Consider the following 21,120-nt stretch of genomic DNA (forward strand, 5'->3'; position numbering starts at 1 on the left):
GCGACATCGAGGCGCCATGGCGCTTAGAGCAGCTGAATGTCGTAGATCGTCCTCGAGGCCCACGACAGCGACGGCCCCCAGCCTCTCAGTCGGCCCAGACTCCTGGAAATGCAAGCACGACATCACGAACACTCACCGAGCAACGTCACACTGCTAGTGGCGGTTCGCTCAACATATTGGGCGCCACGCCAGGACGAGGTGGGATCCGAGGAGGGGCTGGCATCCCAGGGAGGGAAGCAATTTTTGGACGGTCCAGTCAAACAGTTGGAGGCACAGCACAGGTCGCAAGCCAAGGGGACCAACATTTCGAAGCCGTGCCTGCCGTTCAGGATGGGGCCGCAAGGGCAGGTTCGGCCTCTGAACCACTATTAGACCCCCCTGCACGCAAAAGGCGACGGGTCGCCACAGCAGATCCTGTTGCGGCGGCGATGAGAGAGCACGAAATTCGCGCTATATTTGATCGGACTACGTAGATAACTTGAGTACAATGTACCAGTGAATCTAAGCTCTCGAACTGCGAGAGCATGACCATCATGTTGATGTGTTTAGAACCAGACGTCTCAGAGAATAAATTAGATGTTGGATGTCTCTCCATGAAGGGAAAGGCGACTGACCATGATAGCTGTAAAACACAGTTGATGCGAGGGCAGCTGAGCGACTCGAGGGTGATTAGCACGTGCCCGAAAATCTGGCAAAGTCAACTCCGCGTTGCTTTTGGACAGTGGCGCAGCCTGTCCCTTCCACTCGCCTTCAACACCTCAGCATATGTCCACATACACCCTGGGCAGCTACCTGCATCAGAGATGGACCTCCTTTACCAGACATACGGCATCGACCCAGGAAGTGCCGCTAGCTTGTCTGCCTCTGTTAACCCGCTTGCCAGCGCACCATCCTCGATCGGAACACCTACCGCTATGGGCCCACTGGCCCGTTCCGACTCTACGGAGGAGCACCACCAAACCACCAGGGACAGCCTGAGTCCCAGCCCGGAATGGGACATGTCAAGAGCAACGACACCCAACGCTGCCAATTTGTTATCAGCCAGCCTGCCTCGGGCCAAGCATGGACGTACCACCATCGATGACGACGACGACTACCTTAGGCCCCGCATGCCACTTGCCAGTCACATTCTACGCGCGAAAACAACCGACAAGTGTCAAGCAGCGAATCTCAGTGTTATGCAGACTGAAGACGCCCTCGCGTTCTGTGATGTACGCTCCGAAATTATATCAGTGTCCATCCAAGCACTATAACACAGATGAAACTCACATATCTATGCAATGACAGCTCCCAATTCATGAGAAGCTCATCGATCTTAAGATCCACCTGCTCCAGAGTGAAAACGATTTACTTCAGCGGTACTTTAAGCAGTATCACCGTCATCCAGATTACACCGTAAGCTCTCTGAAAAGGCGAATCACTGAGCATTCAACTAATTTGTTCGTGTAACAGGCACGTTTACGTACCTTTCTAGGTGCTGTTCTCTTCGCCCACAGCACGCCAGCGTATGTCAATAATATAACCAATTCGATAGCGGTACGTCTATTCAACCCTTATACTCATTCTCGCACTTACCAATGTGTACATAATGATCCTAGGAATACCTTGAGCACCATCTGGATGTCGTCGCACTCACCTCACAATGCCGCGATGATCCAGTCGACTGGGGTTTTGTCAAGAGCTCGATAGCCAACGAAACGAGCCAGATGCGATCGGTGATGAAGGCCAAGGTGCGTGAGACACCGTGAAGCTTCGTGACGCCCAGCTAACCGAACCTTCCCCTGCTCATTGTTCTCTCTTTCGCCCGAAATTCTACTTTTCTCTGTCTCCCCTTCTGGTCGACTGTTCTGCACGCAACACACCCACAGCTGGACGCCTCAATCAAGAACAAGGATGACATCTACGCCCTCACATCCGACATCTTGATGTACGACATCCGCCCGAGGGAGGAGCATTGGGCCCGGTTCGCATTTTTGGTACGTAACCTACCTAATAGCTCACTTTCAAACCATCCATCCTTGCACGCGGTTTCATACATGAAACCTCTAAGTGATCCCAGGCGAGAAAACCTGTTTTCCTGCATGGACACAGTGGTGCTCGTGCACCCAAGCAGGTTTTCTCGCCTGTGCTAGTGGACCACTGACACCAGCCCTAATACCTAAGGCCAGAACATGGATTTCTGTGCTTGGTGGCCCGCGCTGTCATGAAAACTGCTGTAAGCGGGCACACCCGACTAGAGCTGTTTACTTCCGCGGTTGCGCATCCAATACAGGGTTTTTCGGCTGGAAGACCACCTCAACCGCCCCACCTGAAGCAGGAAATTGATCCTCCCGCCTCGCGGATTTGAAGAAAGATGGGACGGCAGTGACAGCGACTGGGTCGTACGTGAGTGTCATCCTAATATCCCTCCGGCTGCTCTGTCTGTCGTCGCGGTCGAGCGTTGTACATGATAAGCGTGCCCGACACGTGGTCGTTGATGTCTGCTTTGGGCGGCGGGGGCATATCCTTCCGTGCAGGGGAGCTGGAAAGGAACGAGTGGAAGATGCTGTCGCTGTACGCGCGGCTGCGGTTCTTGGGCTGGAGCGAGCCGCGTTTGGAGCCGGATGAGCTCAAGGAGATTGGGGAGTCCTTCCCGACGTCTACAATCGAATGAAACATCCTCCCCGTACGCGTGCAAGCTGACGGAAATGATCCCCAGCGACATTGTGTGGAACAATACCAGGCATCCGGCAAGAATACCAAGTTTTTTTGGCCATACGTTGATGAGCGACTTCTCGAGATCCGCACCCAATTGAAGACGGTGGGCTCTGCAGAGCGTAAGGAAGCTGAAACCAAGTATGTACCTTTTCAGCTCTGGTCAACTTTTCCTCGAAACTCAGGGCCATCTCTGCGTTGCAGGTTCTTCCTTGACATCCTGCGAGCTGACGTCAAGCGGTATCCGATACGGTCGGATGCCGTGGCTCAGCAAGTGTACACCAACGCGAAGCTCAAGCCCATCCAAGTGGCCATGGAGGCCGCAGTCAGAGGTTTCGTAGTCGATGGTGGCTCAATGGCTGTCGGCGCAAACGCGGAGTAGTAGCTGGGAGTGGGATGACCGGGTCCACAAGGCGCTGCCATGGCAGCGGTATAATATGTATGTGTCGCGTCGTTTGTTTCTTGCATACCATGTATATATGCATGCTGTCATGCAATTGAGAATGTTGTCTTCGGCCCGTGATCCATTTGTATGCGATTATGGCCCATCTATACGTATTGCTATCGGGCAAGGGCGCTATCAAAGCAGATGACCAGGGACGGGCGCTTCTATGTCTATGCTCGGACGGTGTTTGGATGATGTGTTTTCAGTGTGCTGCTAAAGATTGTTTGGATATGGGAGCTATTGTATGGATACAAGAAGGTCTAATTTTATATTTGGCAGACCCTGTCCGACCATATGGTTTGCGTATGGGCCGGGACATGTGTCCGGGCTTGTCCGACCACATCTGATGGAGGCTGCGATCGCTCGGCGGTGTAGATCCTGGCGCTTTGCCCGCCCGCTACTTACCTGATCTTGGCGGCTCCGATGATCGCCCACCTTCACGTGACACATCATGTGAGCTCTCCCACGGCTTTGCTTAAGTTGCTTTCGACATCCTTGGCTTGCGCCTTGTCCATCGCCTTCGTCAAGGCTCTCGTATCGGCTTCGGGGTCTCTGCACATATGTTCCCCAACCATTCGATTTCTATGTCTGTAGCGGCCGATTCACTTCTTGTTTCCCTCTCTCGATCAAGGTATATCACAAAGCACGATACCGTCTTCAGAAGGGAACGGCTACAAACTTAGACCAGTACTTATTGCTGCTGCAGCTGGCCATAGCTTATACCCTACTCCCCGGTGGAAAGTTGTGCCGCTTGTTAGCGCTGTGACTTTCGTCAAGGCTGCAGAGTCTCGGAACGACCACGCCTTGAGTACTAGTCCCCGGCCCGGCGGCCGGATACCTTCGGCGGGACGGTGAGTCAGGTTGAAACGCTTTACTGCTTGTATCTACTGTTGTCCCTAAGGTGTATCTAGTAGACCTTCCACCCCTAGGGGTGGTCAGGCGCGTTTGGTGACTCGGTCAGTTTGATCTCCGACCGGGCCAGATGTGGGTCCGACGGTGAGTCATTTCATGCTGCAGGGCCTTGAATCCTCTACGCAAAATCCTATCTTCCCTCTCGCGACGTTCTCAGCCTCTCAATGGTCTTAGTACACGGCGATACCCGCATCGTCATAGTCGGTGCCGGATGCTTCGGGCTTTCGACGGGGTATCATCTGTTGAAGAGGGGTTACAAGGATGTCACAATCCTTGATCGCTCCCCGGTGCTTCCGGCCCCAGACGCAGCTAGCACAGATATAAGCAAGAGTATGTATTTCATAGGTTCTTTGTATCATTATACTGATCGGAGCGACGTCGTCTCTCTTGTACTCCGATTCACAGTAGTCCGGAGCTCCTACGCGGACATATTCTATACGCGTCTTGGCAGAGAAGCTATCGCTGCATGGAAAGAAACCGATGAGTGGGGCGACACCTATCGCGAGTCAGCCCTTCTATATATGTCAACGAATTCAATCTCTCAGCCTGGATCGTTTTACTTCATTCAGATGCGGAGTATACTGTGCTACAGAAGGCGCGGACAGCTACATCGCCCAAGCCTATCAGAATGACATAACGGTCAACGCCGACGTACAGACACTCTTAACCCCGGAAGCGATACGCAACGTCTTCCCAACCACGGCTGAGCTCGGCCTTTCCGATGCGGCAAAAGGATTCCTCAATCGGGATGGCGGGTGGGCATTCGCATCACAGGGCATTCAGCGGTTAATGGACAAGGTGGCGGCTCTTGGCGGGAAGATTATTCCTGGAAAGACTGTTTCCGAGCTCACTAGGACTAACAAGAGGGTTTCTTCCGTGCGTTGTACTGACGGGAGCGTTCATGAAGCCGACCTCGTTATCCTCGCGGCTGGTTCTTGGTCGGCCTCATCGTTCCCAGACCTAGGATTGGATAGCCAATGCCTCGCTACTGGGTACGTGACATGAACCTTGCGAGTCTTTTTGGGATTGCGTCCTCAAGCGATTACTCAAATCCCAGACAAACCGTTGCCTTCGTCCAGTTGACCCCAGAGGAAGCTGAACGGTACCGAGCATGCCCCGTATACCTCGATTTCCACTCGGGTTTCTACGTGTTCCCAGTACGTCTTCTGGTTTAGGGAATCGCTGAACTGCCTCAATGACATGCTGTCCCCAGCCGAACAAAGATAACATCGTCAAATGCGCCATTCATTCCGGCGGGTTCGTTCAGAAGATCAAGATCGCAAACTCTGACGTCTACGTATCCACGCCTCGCACGGTGACCTCGGACGGCGTAGATGGACTACGGATACCCAGAGCAGCTATGAAAGCCCTAAGAACGAATCTCGCTCGCATCTATCCCGAGATCGGGAGTAAGCCTTTCTTTGGGACTCGTTTATGCTGGTGAGAACTCGAGTACTTCCCTCGTGGAGCTCTACTGACAAATGTCGCCTGGAGGTACACTGACTCGGCTGATGACAATTGGGTAATCGGCGCGCATCCAGAAATTGAGAACGTCTTCCTCGCGACGTCGGGATGCGGCCATGCATTCAAGGTAGATCTCGTTTTCGGATGGCGAAGAATGTTCCTGACAGTACTACTCCAGTTTCTGCCTGTCATCGGTCGACTCGTTGCCGACGCGATCGAAGGGAAACTCCCGCCAGAGCTGGTCAAGAAGTTCGCTCCGGGCCGCGCGCACGAGCACGATGCCATCGAGCCGTCGATCCGCCTTGCTCCACCTGCGAACCTCGTTTTAGACGAGCTATGTACCCCGGAGGATCTTCTGCCAGTCTGACAGTCGATAAATAGGAGTCTAGAATGACGTCCACAGAAGATTCTGACGTTGAAGCTCATGACCCACGTTAGGCTGTGTATGCGTACAATTGATTCAAAGCGCTCAAGCGGCTCCTGGTCAACGAAACAAAACACCTCGGTGTCAGGCAAGCGTCACGCTTGGCACCTATCGTTCGGCAGATACTGATACAATATCTGTGCATGATCTATCGAGTATAACATATACAATGAAGCACTGCTACTTATGATACTTTTCGATTGGAATACGCAGTATTGGATTTAAATTGTTCAAGGGCGCGAGCCGATCCATTCACCCCATGACCTGACCTCAGGGGGTATCCGGCCTTCGGTGTAGCCCCTCAAGCCTCCCTCAGGAATTTTCTTCGCGAAACTTTCGACGAAAAGTTGTGCGCATCGCGCATTGTTGAGCAGGGGCAGACCGAAGTCGACAGCGTTACTGGCGGGCGAACGATATCAGACTGAGAGTGCAGACCGAGCTAGCACAGATACATACCGTCGAGCGACGTAGTCCTCGTCCGTCAAGTCTTTGCCGCGCGCCTTCGCAAGGTTGATTACGCATTCGATGTCATACTCATCAAATACCTCGCGGAGCTTCCGCTTGTCGGTTTTGGGGAAGAATATCCGCTTCGCCGAGACGTATGGAATGCTGTTCAAGAACTCCTCGACAACTGGGGATGAGCAGTACAGCTTGAAGCCGAGATCAAGCAAGGTCTTTGCGATCGTCTTCATCTCAGGCTTCTTGATGTCTCCGCCGATAAGCACACCGGTGTTTGGGCGAGGCTTCTTGAAACCGGTCGTGCTCAGGAGCGACGTCCAGTAGGCTTCCTGTATGTCGCGCCCGAATGCTGCAACTTCACCCGTGGAGGCCATTTCTGCGCAGAGCCATCAACATCATCAACTAGAAGGCCCCACGCGGCTACTCACCAACGCCTAGGAAGGGATCTGCGCCTGCCAGCCGCGTCCATGAGAATTGCGAGACTTTGACTGCAGTGTAGTCGCGCTTTTGCGCCATTATGTCGACAGGCTCAGGCACGTTCTGACCTACAATGGCCGCCGTTGCGGTATCGATGAAGTTCCGGCCAAGCACCTTGGAGACGAAGGGGAACGACCGCGAGGCGCGTAGATTACACTCTATAACCTTGAACTCGGCGGCAGCGCCAGGCTCGTCGGCAGGTTTACGGATAACCTGCATGTTGTACGGACCGGAGATCTCAAACGCGGAGGCAACTTTCTCAGCAATTTGCCTCAAGCGGAGCATCTCGTCGTCGGTGAGGGAGAAGGGAGGGAGAACCAGCGTAGCATCGCCAGAGTGGACACCAGCGTTCTCGACATGCTCAGAGATAGCGTGTAAGAGGAGCTTGCCCTTGTGCGCGACGGCGTCAACATCGATCTCCTGAGCGTTGTCTATGAATTTGGTGATGACGACCGGGTGTAGAGGGGAGACCGAAGCGGCGGCAGAGAGGTTGTACTCGAGCGCGGATTCCTCGTAGACGACGTTCATGGCAGCGCCGGACAAAACGTACGATGGCCGGATAAGGACCGGGTAACCGACGCGCTGTGCGAACTCCTTCGCAGCGCCAACGGAGGAGACCTCCGCCCACTCGGGTTGGTCAACGCCGATGCTGTCCAGTATCGATGAGAACTTGTGTCGGTCCTCAGCGCTGTCGATTCTTTCAGGGTCGGTACCAAGAACCTTGACATCGGCCTGTTTCAGGCGAAGCGCGATGTTCTGAGGGAGCTGACCTGGATAGGAGGAGGTGAGAAATTGATCGTCGAACGATTTTGCGATAATAACTTACCTCCAACGCTGACGATGACACCTTGCGCCTGCTCGAGCTCGTAAATATCCATGACACGCTCAAAACCGAGTTCCTCGAAGTATAACCGGTCGGCCTCATCGAAGTCCGTCGAAACGGTCTCAGGGTTGTAATTGATCATGATTGTGCGGTTACCCATCTCGCGGAGTTTCCGGGCGCAAGTGACGGCGCACCAGTCAAACTCGACACTACTGCCGATACGGTAGACACCACTACCAAGGACCATCGTGCCATGCTCATCGAACTTGACATCGTGCTCGGAAGCGTTGTAGGTGGTGTAGAGGTAGTTCGTGTGGGCAGGGTACTCAGCGGCAAGCGTATCAATACGCTTCACGAAGGGGGTAATGCCAAGGGACTTGCGGTGAGCACGCACGGTGAGCTCGTCGGAGGAAACTAGGTCGGCGATGTGCACATCCGAGAAACCCATACGCTTCGCGCGCTCCATAAGCTCGTGGTCGATGGCCTTTATGGAACCTGCCGCCTTGAGGGCGTAAACCGTATTGACGATATTCTCGATCTTGTACAGGAACCACTGCGGCGGACGGTGGCGTTGACTAGCGTCATTTGGGCGGTAGAAGAAGACAGCGTACCTTGTCGATCTTCGTTAAGTCATGCAATTGGTCGACCGTATAGCTCTTGTTGAACATCGCGTATGCAATCGCAAACAGGCGCATGTCGGTAGGTTTGCTGAGAGCGAGATCCAGATCCTCCGGCTGTACGTAAGCCTCGAAACCTTTCCAGCGCGGGTCGACCTGGCGAATCGCCTTTTGCAGGGACTCCTCGAACGTGCGTCCTATAGCCATGACTTCTCCGACAGACTTCATAGCGGAGCCGACCTCACGGTTCACGTTCGTGAACTTCGCGAGGTCCCACTTCGGAATCTTAGTGACGATGTAATCCAGAGAGGGTTCGAAGCATGCCGTCGTCGTCTTCGTGACCGCATTAGGCAGTTCCGGAAGCGTATGACCGAGAGCGATCTTGGCTGCAGTGTATGCGAGCGGGTAGCCAGTAGCCTTCGACGCCAACGCACTACGGGGACAGGTGAGCCAGATCAAAGGAGCGATACCGACTACAGGGCGTACCTCGAACGACTCAGCCGAGCGTTTACCTCGATGACACAGTACTCCCTTGACGTCGGGTTGAGCGCGTACTGGATGTTGCATTCCCCAATGACGCCCAGGTGTCGGATAACCTTCAGAGCAGCAGACCGGAGCATATGGTATTCGTCATCCGGGAGGGTTTGCGAGGGCGCAACAACAATGGAGTCGCCAGTGTGGGTGCCGAGGGGGTCGAAATTCTCCATGTTACAGCAGATGATAGTGTTCTGAAGCATGTCTCAGTCCAACGATCGGTCATAGGGAGACGAATGCACATACGTCCGCAGCGTCTCGTACGACTTCGTACTCCAACTCCTTCCAACCCTTCATACTCCGTTCGATAAGCACCTGCGGGCTCAGGCTCAAGCTCTTCGCCGAGAGATCGCGCAATTCGTCAGGGTTGTTTGCAAAACCGGAGCCAAGACCACCGAGCGTGAAAGCCGAACGCAAAATAACTGGATAGCCAATCTTCTCTGCGGCGCTAAGGGCATCGTTGACCGAAGAAACTGCCGTCGACTGAGCGACTGGGATATCGATCTCTGTAGGACGATGTAATCAGCTTGACATGTCGGGATCGTTGCATCACGATAACGACCGAAGGCGGAAGAGTCAAAACAGACATTTGATGGCGGTGCGCGAACCGCTTGCCATAACGCCTCGTAATCACCCAACTCTGACTATTGGCTAGACGCGAGTAGAGTCAAACTCTCACGCCTACCTGATACACTACGAGTGTAAACACTAGTGGCGTTATGGCCTGTGATGAACGCCTCGTAGGATTCAATCCGAGGTGCCCCACTCCAATCCTATACCTGGTGCTGCTAAGACGGCTTGGCGGAGACAACACCGATTAGCGCACTCCAGCAACCGGTGTGAACGCTCCGAACCTCAACAGGAGCGCTGTAGTGACACAAACGACAGTGTTTCATAGCCCATGCCAAGTCACTTTCGCGGAGCGAATAGTCTCCGGATGAGAAGCCAAACGAGGCACGATCACGTGACCAAGTTTAAACCTACAAGCTCTCCGCCTATGAAACGGCCGTATGACAGCAGAAACCATACACACATCCAGATACAACAAAAACTCACCCTTCAAAGCCTGTACGAAAAGATCCCGATCTTCCGAAACTTCCAGCGTGCGAATGGGAGTGCCGAGCACGCGAACGCCAAGACGGTCCAAGACACCCATACGGTCGAGCTCGATACCAACGTTCAGGGCACTCTGTCCACCAAAGGTGAGCAAGATACCGTCCGGACGCTCCTTCTCCAAGACGTAGGCGACGTAGTCCGCAGTGACAGGCAGGAAGTAGACCTCCGACGCGAGCTGGTGCGACGTCTGCCACGTGGCGATGTTGGGATTGATGAGGACAGCGTCGACGCCCTCCTCACAAAGTGCCTTGAGTGCCTGAGAGCCGGAGTAGTCGAACTCGCCAGCCTGGCCGATGCTGAGACCGCCGGAGCCGACGATGAGCACCTTGCTGACGTCGGGACGGGGGATTTTGGGCAGGACCTTCGCCGAGATCTTGCGTGCGAGTTCCGAGGGAGAGTTGAGGACGTGCTCCTCGTCGTCCTGCTGGCCGTACGAGCCGACTGCAGCGCGAGCGACCGCCCTGACCGGCCGTGTCGGGGCGAGAGCGCGACGAGCATGCGAAACGTGAAACTGTCGGGTAAAGCGCGCCGAGCCAAAGAGCCTGGAGGGGCTCCAGGCTTGCTGGAGCCGCAGTAGACCTGCGCTCATCGTCGTGGACGGTGGTGGCAAGGAGCAGAGAGCAGCTGGATGACTCGAGAGTTCATCCAACAATTTTGGCCGTCGGTGTTATCATGCCAATTTGGGATTGGCGATATCAATCCACAAAACCGCAATTGACTCCACCACCCGCTTCTTCCCAGCGCGGATTCGGGTTGGGCAAGACATCGTCCAGGACAGCCAATGCATACGATGGAAGGAGCCTGAATGGTAGTGGCAACAGAGCAAGAGCGTCGCGCCTGAGCCAGCTGGACCTTGGAATCATGCTTGCATGGCGTGCAACCGCTGCGCGATCATGGAATATTGCCGAGCATTTGTTCACATGTGTTACAGCTCCCGTGTATTTCGATACATGTCATGTCGGCAAACCTTTCTTGCATTCTGGGCTTCCTGACCAGGCAAGCGTAAGATCATTGTTTCAAAAGTGCCTGGCCTGGTTTTTCCCACTTGCTTTATACTGTAGTGCATAAATGCGTGTAGTTTCTATCTTGAGAATGTTGCCGAAGAAAATCATTCGGCTTAGCTTGAAGTTAAGTATTTTCAGCCGGATCGGGCATGAAAACCTACGTCTTACTTTCCAACATACTTCCCTTGCGCACCATGATTCGACATCTCTAAGCACCCTCAACACCTAGAGTCTTACAGCATGGCAATACCGTGGTCAAGCACTGTGTAGCGCCGCGGTGTGCACAACCGTTGTCGGCAAAAGTGTGTGGTGTGGCAAACGTCCCAAGATTTAACAAGCGAAAGGCGCCTCAGGCCGCCGTGTAAGATGTAGCGAAGAACCCCAAGCTCTTATCTCGAGGTTAAAGTGCTCCATGGGCTTCTTGTTGACAATTTGAGAAGGAACTTATGTAGCTCACGGTGCTCCGATAACGTTTATATTCCCCGGCATGGGGAGCACGACGATAAGCCTACCTGTAAGCGAAATTTCTCGGGAAAATCCGCAAAACGCGTAGGTGAGCCGATACACTGCGGCGCTTGACCACGGTGCACTCATAAGTATTGGAAAACTGACGTTCTGATTTCTCTGGGCGACGGAAACGCTACGCTAAAATTGACCACCAAGTAAGGTACCGGAGGTCTGCGTTGGCATACCCTGCGTATGTGATGCCCAATGCCCATACGAGCAGGAAAAATGTGTTTCTGTCCGGAAATCGATTCTTATATAATCAGAATTTTGGACAACCGAGCGCGTACAGGTGCGCCTGAGAGCGTCCTCGTCATCTTAGCTGCCTTTCGACTCTCTGGCGGCAGACCGACGCACTCCCCCGATATGATCCTCGACGCTTCGACACAAGACGTCATACAGCATCCATGACGCAACGTTGTCAAGCTAGCATATATACCGCCTCTGTTGTTGAACTCGCAACAACACTCCTTGACCCCGTCTCCCATCCTCCCCTGCCTCCAAGTCGAGTTCATAGCCTTCACTATGCGTGCTCAAGCAGTCGCTACTCATCACCGTCTATGGCACCACGGTATGTAGCTATAGCTCGTATTCAACTATCATGGTAGGTCCCTCCTGGTGAGTGTGTCAGATCCCTTTGACGCAGCGAATCTGCATACATATATGCGTGGTATTAACCTCTGGGGTTTTATGCCCAAACGTGGCTGAGGCGACATGAATGCTTTGTTGATGGCTCTTCGCCGGTAATTCCATATCTCATGGCGAAACACGACGAACACACGGGACGCATGCTACCGTGAAGATCATGGTAAAGAGGTGTGACTAACATGACGATTTCCCGCCAGGACTAGTACCACTGTAAGCCCCTCTGTGCCAGCATGATCCGTTTGCAAGAGTAACTGCTCTGCGCGTACGATACCCTTACGCGTACGTGTCTGCCATGCATGTACCCGAGACCTCAGAGAGGGAGTTCTGCGAGCGGCGGGGATAATACCGGGCCTACTCCGAAAGGCAGTAAGAGACGAGTCCCAGGTACGCAATCGTGGTCCTCGGGCGGTACGTCTGCAACTCGTACCCTAGTCTTCGTTAAAGCCGCCTTCAGGTTGGACCCCCGTTCCAACTTGTAACCGTCAGACAACCTAACCGGGGTCGTGAGTGGTTCAGCTGCTAACCGGCTTGAGGATGCTCGTTTAGAGGGCCTATCTTGTGCTGCAAGCATGATCTCCTTCCGCCCCTCTTGGTGGCATGTTATTCAAGTGAGCGCGTCGACGCGGCCGCTCGAACGCTCGAACGCTCGGACAACAACTCTCGCTGTGTCTATGTCGCCTCCAGAGGCACAACTTGTTCCACATGATCGTGTCGACGTATATTGACGTCGCTGTCGAACGTTGAACGTTGACCTCCACCATCGCACGCTGCTCCTATGTAGGCGGTCTTGATCTCCTCTTGAACGCTGTGACATGTATAGTCAAGGCCAGCTTTCTGCTGGTTCATACGGTATGTCTTGCGCTTGATAGGCAATAATACACAGTAAGCCGGCACGAAATTTGTCAGGCTGGTACACCGCTCAACGAGACACCTTCAAGTTTGAGCTACATGGAAACTATATGCGACATAGGCGCACAAGGTGAGTAGGCGCAAGTGTTGAACTCTCTGTAAATGTAACGATGCACAGTCAGAATCCTTCCCCTCAATTTCTCGTGTTCCTGCAAAGGTATGCGCGGACGTCCAGGACCGTGGAGTCTAGCTGAGTTCATTTTTCCCCCTCCTCACGCGGTCGCAAGCTAGCATGCAGTACGATGCAATGGAGGGAATGGCGCCGTATTTCCGAGCCACAGCCTACGGTGTGTATGTGCAATAGGCATCGGTAGCCTAGCGCTCCTACTACGCCGACGTTGTCCCACGTGCCCGGTGAGTGTTTTTGTTCCACCTGATCGTGAAAAAACCTGTAATGAGTGCCGATAATAGAAGCAAGCTATATTGTAATATGGCAGATGATGTTTCAGGTGCAAACCAAGGATTTTCACTGCACAAACCGAGATAAGCCGAGACTGGAATGCTGTCATTCTGGCCCGGAGTTCTATGGTCGCTACCGAGAGGATACAAGCCAATCAAGCGCGAGGGCAGAGGGATAGATGTGCAGACTATCGAGGTATTTGACTGTCTTCGACTGCCTCAGGTCCGGATCCAAGGGAATACCCTGAAAGTTTCAGCCCTCAGCACGTGCATGGGCCCACTTGGACGAGTTGTAAAGGTTATGTGATATGGAGTGAAATGCATCGGAATCTACAGTCTAGGTCTATTGGTATTGGTACAGGTACAGCTTGCTACGGCATTACAAGACATGTCAACTATGCAAGAAACCAGTACAGCAATCTATCCGATCCCTGAGCCCCTCAAGCGAATAAGCCAACTACGACGTCCTGCATCTTCCCGTCCCGGATCGCCTCGTGGATGAGCGAGATGTCCTGACCGATCGTCTGATCCTCCACCCCAGGGCCCTCCTTGAAGTCGTGCGCGTTCTCCACGCCATGCATGCGGATGCCGAGCGTCGTGCGGATGAACTCGTACACCCCGCGCGACTTGCCCAGGTACGCCGCAGCGGGCGCCGAGCCCTTCGCGCCGCTCAAGTACTCCTTCCGCAGGCGCACGAGCGAGGCGGTGAGGCGCTCCGCGAGCTGCGCGCGGAAAGAGACGATCCCTGCGAGCGCGTGGGACCCGTCCTGCTGCGTAAGAAAGTCGACGAGGGGCGTCGTGGTCGACGCCGCGACGGCGCGCATACGGGCGGTGGCGTCCATGGTGCTCGTCGACTCGAGCGAGCGGCGGATCTGGCGGGAGAGCACTCCGAAGATGGAGTCGAAGTCGGCGTCCGACAGGTGCTGGCCGAAGGAGGCCTGGAGCTGCTCGCGGAGGATGTCGTCGACCTCGAGCTGGAACTCGTGCTGCAGCGCGCGGAGGTCGAGGGCCTGGCAGAGCGCGTATAGGTAGCTCGACATGAGGAGCGAGAGCACCTCGAGGGAGTTGAGCGTCGCTCGTGCAGAAATAAGCGCGAGAGAGTTGACTGCCTGGTTATGCATCTCCGCCGACTGAACGTGCGTCGAGACGGGGTTGGCGAGGTACCCAAGCTCGCCAACGTATGCCGCAGCGTGGATGTCGATGCCCTTGGCGAAGTAGTTGTGGGAGGGATCCGTCGCAGCGAGGTTCGGCGGCAACCCACGGTTCATCGCCGGGTTGATGAGCTCGGTGCACTGCGCGAAGAGCAGCTTGCCGATGTGGTGCAGGGCGAGCCGCGTCTTCTCCATTGCATTGGTGACCGACATGGCCTGGAAGTTTCCGCCGTGGTGTACTTCCCCGGTCTCGCCGTCAATGAGCGGATTGTCGGTAGCTGAAACAGAGATTAGTCCATCACAGCGCTGGGTCAATGAGACATGTCTACATACTGGAGTTGCACTCGATCGTGACCGCAGCGAACGCAGACAGGATGTCCTCCACTTGGGGACCCAAGAACTGCGCAGACGTGCGCAGAGGGTACCTGTCCTGGCGCAGCTCTCCGATATCGGCGGAGATGTGCTTTTCCTCCTCAGCGGTTACTGCGAAATGCGAACCATCAAGGAGCTCGGTGATCGTCTCCGCGACTTCGACCTGACCGGGATGCGGACGCGCGACGGCGTGAATGAACGGCGCGAACGACCCGCTCGCCCCAAGCATCGCCTCGGTGCACATCGCAGTGCACACTTGGGCGAGCAGCGAGAGGTGAACGGCCTCTTGGATAGCGAGCGCACCAACGGAAGCGGAGAATGCAGTACCATTCAGGATACCAAGGTGCTCCTTCGAAGCCAAGGAGATGGGCTCGATGTTGTGAGCCGCCAGTGCCTCGCGAGAGGACACGATCCTGCGCCCGCGGAAGGTCGAGGGGCCATCAAAGCAACGGATGGAAGGGTTTCCAATAAGCAGCCCTGCGATGTACGAGAGCGGGGACAGATCTAGAGTGGCGGTGAGGTTAAGCGTGGGAGTCGAGGATAAAGCGGAACTTGTGGCACTAACCTCCCGATGCAGAGATACTCCCCCGGAGTGGGACAAGTGGGACGATGTTCTCGCGGAGGAGCGCGCCCATGCGCTCAATGAGTTCCCACCGAACGCCCGAGTGCCCTCGGATGAGGGAGTTCATGCGGATGAGTATGGCACCCCGGACCCAGGCCTCTGGCATGCTCGTCGAAGTCAAAGGGTCCAGCAGCGGCAATGCAACGGGGGCCGAGACGGTATCGGAGGGCAACACTCCACATTGCTGGTGCTGGAAGAGCGCGAGACCGAGCGTGAGAGGGTCGCTCGTTCTCGTGTCGGCTACAGTGATGACAACGGTGAGAACTTCTTCGACTATCGGACTGTATGAACGCTCACCACTTCCGCCGAAGCCAGTGCTGACGCCATACACGCTTTTCTGGCTGTTGACCTTGTCGACGATGACTTGGCGGCTTTTGAGGACGCGAGTCTGGATCTCGGACGAATCGTCGAGCACCACGCCGGCGTTGTAGCGCGCCACGGCCGCTACAGCGGCAATGGAGAGCGTTTCCCCATCAACGACAATAGGTTGTCCTTGCCTGTGCGCGTCATGATCAGCAACATATCGCTTTGTATTGGAGTAGCTTCCAAGAGATGCGGATAGATTACCAAAATGGGCAGTATTCAGCGCCATCTCGGTCACCAAGCCGTAACTCTCGACGTAATGTCACGAAGATCTTTCGAGCTGCTCGCGGCTGCACGAAAAGGCTTCGCCACACTCAAGAGCAAGCACCCACTTGTAGGACTCCAAGGCACGATGGGCTTCGATGAATTTGCGGAGAAGGGTAGCAGCCGGCGAAGCCTTCCGACCCTCAGGCTCGGTGTGCTGGGGCGCGGGCACGACGGCCTTCTTGAGAAGAAGAGGGTCGTAGGTGTTGTGAGTCTTGGTGAAGGCGTAGCCAGGCATGGTAGTATAGAACAGGGGGAAGCGTTGAGTGGAGAGGGGAAGAGGGAAGCTGGGCTACAGCCGATCTGTTGTGGGGATGGTCTTCGTTCGATGACATAGCGAGTCTTTATAGCCCTCGAGAGGCTAGTCGACGTAACACCCAGTACGGGAGATTGGAGAAGCTGTTGTCTAGACGGAAGACGACCGTTCGGTAACCGGTAACGCTCGCGCGCCCATCTGCGCTGTGACTTGCCCGGCCGGATCTTCCGGGTCCCCCCAAGTCCTTGTGCACTCTCCAGTCCCATGGAGCACCCAGGTCCTCTATCTCTATCTTTGGGAACCCCTGATAGAAAATACAATCGTCATCGAACGTCCTAGAAACCCATCCTATTTCTTTCGCATCGTCTTTCATCCTACCTCAATTACCTCCCCCCGGCCGAGCAAGAGCTTTACGGCGCCCACCGGCCGGAGGCCGCATAGCACGTCCAACGAGGTGATCTACCGGAGTCATTCAAAATCCACAGCCTTCATAGTATATCACGTCAATGAATGCCTGTCACTGTCAACATTCATGGAGGCACAGCAGCCAGTCATTGTCGTTCTTGTTCCTGCTCGGGACCCCTGCCCATCCGTTACGCCCGTGAATGCTCGCACATCGCCTTCCTGTATCAAGATACCGCTCCGCGGCTGTAGCGGCGGCAGATGCGACGGTAAATCTACTCGAAACAGACATGGCGTTGCAGCTTGGCAGGTGATAGGACAAAATTCTGTAGGGGTTGGTTCACGCCCTCCCACGGAAGACCGCCTACTACGCATTGGAGTACCAAGCGTTCTGCATAGCGCGTTTCTTCGAGCGTTTCGTAAGGAAAAGATCGTGGGGTGGCGATCGGTGTGCGTCGGGCACGATAAGGAGCCCGTCTTCGAGGAGCGAGCCCTAGCGCATCGGCAACGTGGGCATGCCGGTAACTTGCGCTCGTAGATCAACCCGATTGCGTTCATTCAGTTCGGGGCGAGTAATAGAGCGCGGGAGTGTATGCAGAAGCAGCACAGAAGTCGGCGTTTGATCTCACGAAGGTTTAATGGAGGGCGCTCCGCTAAGGAGGCTGCGCATATCGGTGGCGAAGGGATTCGCAATGAGGAGATTATGCGCATCGGGCAGTCCTTGCTTGCGGCGCGTACTCGCATGAACGCCGCACTATTCGGAGTGTGGGTCGCGAACGCAGCGGAAAACCACCGATGCCACTACGCGGAGAGGGAAGCGTGCTTTCCCGAGCGCCGTCGAATAGCCCTAAATCTCAGTACATTCTATTCGCAGGATATGGCACCGTCGCGGATTTGTTCACGGTACGCTTCCTCCTTGTGGCGGGCGTGCCGTAAACGCCACACCTCCGCATCAACACCGCGCGCTCTACGGCGTAACTCTACGACCAACGCTGGTGAGAAATTATCAGCCCACTGACCAGAAGCGTCGAAGCAAATGGTACGTTCTGGTAGGCTGTTCCTGAAATTACTAACACTTCGATATCGACATGCCGACTGCAGTGGGATTGTGAGTGTAAGAATAACCTTGCGTTTAGCGGCCTAGAAGTGAGGAAGCTGATCATTGTCGAGACAGCACCGCATGCAACGAGTCCACCACAGTGTAGAATATACCTTCCTTAGAATGCAGTACCGTATGAATGCGTCCGGAAATGTGAGAGCTGCTGTGTAATATTAGCCAATGGCCACGGTCGCGTGTGCCCCTTCTGATTGAGATGTTCGCACTACAGCCGATAGATAAGTGTGCGTCTTTCATTGTCTTCATTGAACGATGAGCCCATGAGATAGTGCGCGTAGTACATGGAATGCTTAACGTAGGGACGCGTCGAACGACTTTTTTTCGTGATCAAGCTGAGTGGAGCGTGCCGGTATCAGCGATCCTGCGCCCGAGAGATAGTGGACATGAAACCTAGTACCTAGCTTGTGGGTGGGAGCAGATCGACCACGGCGATGTACTAGACCTCGCAGCACAGTAAACCTAAGCCGACGTGAGAGAGACACTTGGCCGGCGTTGGCCATCTCAACGACAAACCATCAGAGTCTCGCGGACTTCCCGGACCTTCTGCAGTGGAGTCCTTTGACGAGACACTTCCCCATGCCGCTATGAATCTAAGCCGCGGACGTCTGTCCTTTCCTCCTGTAATATTGCGAACCCTATTTGTTGACAGAAGAACGGATGCGCACCGCCGGCCCGTGGAAAGGCAGGAACCAAGACGTCTGAAAGAGCGGGAATCATTACAATCCGTCTCCCACTCCTCGCGCCCGCCGCCGGCCATGCACAGCAGCTACATTGGCAGACGCTCTAGAAAACTGGGAAGCTGGAACAATCACTTATGCGTGACGCCGCGGGATCGAGGAGAGGCACAGCAACCTCACTCTTTGTGGCAGCCGTTCCCAATCGCTTCGATAGCATGCTGTCTGGGGCCGCCGCACCGAGGGTCAAGCTGGAACTCGATGCGGCGTTGACCCACGACTGTCGTGGCAGCAATGATTGAGAAATTGTTATGAACTACCACGATCAGTGTGATTGGCATAACCGATGTTGACGACAGGAAGAAGATCAAGGCATGTGGTGGTGTGCTTCCTTGCTTCGCCGCTGTCGAGCTGGACCTGATGAGAACGACTTGAAGTGGACGTTGTCAAGAGAGGATCATCGCAGGCCGGAGCACCCGAAGGAGCGGGCGGAGGTTCCGGATACGGCCGGAGAGGGAGAGTATCGTGGGAATCAGACCCGGATCAGGCACGTGCGCCAACTTTTCCAGTTGCAGAACGCAAGCGGCATCAGCACTTACAACCTTCCCAACGTTCTGGCTACTGCTGCTCGACAACAATGGTACGTTTCAAGCCTCTGAGGGCATCATAGTTATTTAGTTTGATATCTGTACAGGTAAAGGCCAAAAAAACCCGCAAATTCGCCGCTGTGAAGCGGATGCTCAACCCGAAGGACATTCGGTTGTGCGTACGTCCCTCTAGTCTCACCTCTCCAGGTCTCTCAACGCAGAAACATGGGATAGGAAGGAAAATCAGCTCAAAAAAAAGCAGAAAGAGGAGGCTGAGAAGGAGAGGCTGGTTAAGCGAGCGTACGTCTTAGTTCTTTCATGACATGCTCGGCCGGCTCTTCATGTCAGATGGGTAGTCCCCAGGTCGCATCTTCTCTCTTCCTCCAACACAACACTGCCCTCGTGCCCCCATACAGAGTCCTCATCGATACCAACTTCATCAATTTCAGTCTGCAAAACAAGTTGGAGCTCATTAGCGGCATGATGGACTGCCTGTACGCCAAATGTAAGTAGCACCCGCCTTACACCGTCGGACCTTCCTCGCGCGTCCTCATCTTCACGACGGATTGGCACTCGCTTCCGTAGGCATACCATGCGTGACAGACTGCGTGATGGCGGAACTGGAGAAGCTCGGGCACCGCTACCGTGTCGCGCTCAGGTGAGTCTCCACTTCTCTGTGCCCTTCCGCCCCGCCCCTTAACACGCGACCTTCAACCAACCAGAGTTGCGCGAGATCCGCGGTTCGAGCGGCTGACGTGCTCGCACTCGGGCACATATGCGGATGACTGCCTCGTCCAACGCGTGACCTCCCACAAGTGTTATATTGTGGCAACGTGCGATCGCGAGCTGCGCCAACGGATACGTAAAATACCTGGCGTGCCACTCATGTATATCGTGCGGCGGCGGTATGCCATCGAACGGCTGCCGGATCAGGGTGCTCCCGTATGAAGCTGTTGTCGCCGCCTTTCTGGTCTTCTCGCATCTCGTCGCTTCCGGTCAGTAGGATAGCCATTGTGAGTAAATTAATTTGGTCATATGGCGTATTGACAGGCGTTGATCGTGGCCTTATCTTGTTTGTAGGTATCGTAGTCTCCATATGCTCGGTATCACCACCCTTCTCGCGGCTGGACATTCAAGACGTCCGCTACCGATTTATCATTATCCCCGCGCGCCATTGCGCCACTTTTTCGACGTAGGAATGAGCTGATCCGTTAGCAAGACGTCCATATACCGGCTCCGTCCCAAGTTTCTGTGCGCTCGATATGGCGCGATTTAAGTCGAGTCCCTCATGGTCATTCTGCCATGACTAGTATCACAAAGCGTCAATGGTGGCGAGCTCTGATAGGGCAGGCCTCATTCCACTTAGTTAAGGGAGGGGGAGGAAGTCAGCATACTCACGAGCGAATAAGCCTACTCCAGGTCTCAGCGAAGCCGACGTCGATGTACCTGACTGTTATCTCCCACGACGGACGGAGGAGTGCCGAGGAGTCGACAACGTCATGGTCAACCCGATGCCCAATCATCTCCGCGGCGGGGTAGAACTGAGGACGCGGCTTGGCCGTCTGATACCGGATATGCTCCGTGTTCATTCCACTACGGAAGTTGGCTCGTGATGGCATCCCGGGCTCGGAAGACGTTGTCGGGCGTTGGGCCTTCGGCAACCGACCTAGACTTGGTCACGGATCTCGGAGAGTCCTGAATTTATCGTTCACGCAAAGAGGATACCTACGTACCCTAGGAATAATCGTTGTTGTATAGAGGACTAATGATTCCATGCCTTATTCTGACTGATAAGCAGGTCTCGTCCACTTGTGCCCTAGTCTCAGAACCGCCGGTCGGACATGATGAGTTACGTCCGAGGTAATGTGTCAACATCTCATACT

At 54.7% G+C, this 21,120-nt stretch overlaps 3 protein-coding genes across 3 annotated transcripts; 1 reads left to right on the forward strand and 2 right to left on the reverse strand.

Moving 5' to 3' along the window:
• Positions 1-3,843: 3,843 nt before the first annotated feature.
• Positions 3,844-10,582, reverse strand: DICSQDRAFT_183129 (carbamoyl-phosphate synthase). The gene is made up of 14 exons (XM_007369644.1): positions 9,906-10,582; positions 9,096-9,355; positions 8,802-9,043; positions 8,310-8,748; positions 7,702-8,251; positions 6,827-7,645; positions 6,396-6,774; positions 5,694-6,338; positions 5,265-5,642; positions 5,109-5,208; positions 4,621-5,043; positions 4,457-4,556; positions 4,051-4,381; positions 3,844-3,990 (listed from the first exon to the last, which is right to left on the reverse strand). The coding sequence occupies exons 1-8, from the start codon at positions 10,552-10,554 to the stop codon at positions 6,170-6,172; spliced, it is 3,507 nt and encodes a 1,168-aa protein (XP_007369706.1). The 5' UTR covers positions 10,555-10,582; the 3' UTR covers positions 3,844-3,990; positions 4,051-4,381; positions 4,457-4,556; positions 4,621-5,043; positions 5,109-5,208; positions 5,265-5,642; positions 5,694-6,169.
• Positions 10,583-13,714: 3,132 nt separating this feature from the next.
• DICSQDRAFT_92085 (phenylalanine ammonia-lyase) lies at positions 13,715-16,494 on the reverse strand. Its single transcript, XM_007369645.1, has 4 exons — positions 15,872-16,494; positions 15,518-15,814; positions 14,914-15,456; positions 13,715-14,858 (listed from the first exon to the last, which is right to left on the reverse strand). The coding sequence occupies exons 1-4, from the start codon at positions 16,164-16,166 to the stop codon at positions 13,870-13,872; spliced, it is 2,124 nt and encodes a 707-aa protein (XP_007369707.1). The 5' UTR covers positions 16,167-16,494; the 3' UTR covers positions 13,715-13,869.
• Positions 16,495-19,371: 2,877 nt separating this feature from the next.
• DICSQDRAFT_140280 (Fcf1-domain-containing protein) lies at positions 19,372-20,519 on the forward strand. Its single transcript, XM_007369646.1, has 6 exons — positions 19,372-19,412; positions 19,472-19,537; positions 19,594-19,742; positions 19,823-19,895; positions 19,960-20,250; positions 20,318-20,519. Exons 1-5 carry the CDS (start codon positions 19,387-19,389, stop codon positions 20,183-20,185), a joined length of 540 nt encoding a protein of 179 aa, XP_007369708.1. The 5' UTR covers positions 19,372-19,386; the 3' UTR covers positions 20,186-20,250; positions 20,318-20,519.
• Positions 20,520-21,120: the final 601 nt, after the last annotated feature.

The sequence above is a fragment of the Dichomitus squalens genome (genome assembly GCF_000275845.1).
Source record: "Dichomitus squalens LYAD-421 SS1 unplaced genomic scaffold DICSQscaffold_53, whole genome shotgun sequence".
Taxonomy (NCBI): domain Eukaryota; kingdom Fungi; phylum Basidiomycota; class Agaricomycetes; order Polyporales; family Polyporaceae; genus Dichomitus; species Dichomitus squalens.

What these genes read in the sequence shown, in the direction of transcription:
- DICSQDRAFT_183129 (XM_007369644.1), bottom strand. Translation starts at nt 10,554, where the DNA reads ATGAGCGCAGGTCTACTGCGGCTCCAGCAAGCCTGGAGCCCCTCCAGG. An exon ending in TCGTACGAGACGCTGCGGAC is followed by an intron (nt 9,044 to 9,095) that starts GTATGTGCATTC and finishes GACATGCTTCAG; the next exon opens with AACACTATCATCTGCTGTAA. An exon ending in AGATCCCTTCCTAGGCGTTG is followed by an intron (nt 6,775 to 6,826) that starts GTGAGTAGCCGC and finishes GGCTCTGCGCAG; the next exon opens with AAATGGCCTCCACGGGTGAA.
- DICSQDRAFT_140280 (XM_007369646.1), top strand. Translation starts at nt 19,387, where the DNA reads ATGCTCAACCCGAAGGACATTCGGTT. An exon ending in AACCCGAAGGACATTCGGTT is followed by an intron (nt 19,413 to 19,471) that starts GTGCGTACGTCC and finishes AACATGGGATAG; the next exon opens with GAAGGAAAATCAGCTCAAAA. An exon ending in GAGAGGCTGGTTAAGCGAGC is followed by an intron (nt 19,538 to 19,593) that starts GTACGTCTTAGT and finishes TCAGATGGGTAG; the next exon opens with TCCCCAGGTCGCATCTTCTC.
- DICSQDRAFT_92085 (XM_007369645.1), bottom strand. Translation starts at nt 16,166, where the DNA reads ATGGCGCTGAATACTGCCCATTTTGGTAATCTATCCGCATCTCTTGGA. An exon ending in CACTGGCTTCGGCGGAAGTG is followed by an intron (nt 15,815 to 15,871) that starts GTGAGCGTTCAT and finishes TCATCACTGTAG; the next exon opens with CCGACACGAGAACGAGCGAC. An exon ending in GAGTATCTCTGCATCGGGAG is followed by an intron (nt 15,457 to 15,517) that starts GTTAGTGCCACA and finishes CCGCCACTCTAG; the next exon opens with ATCTGTCCCCGCTCTCGTAC.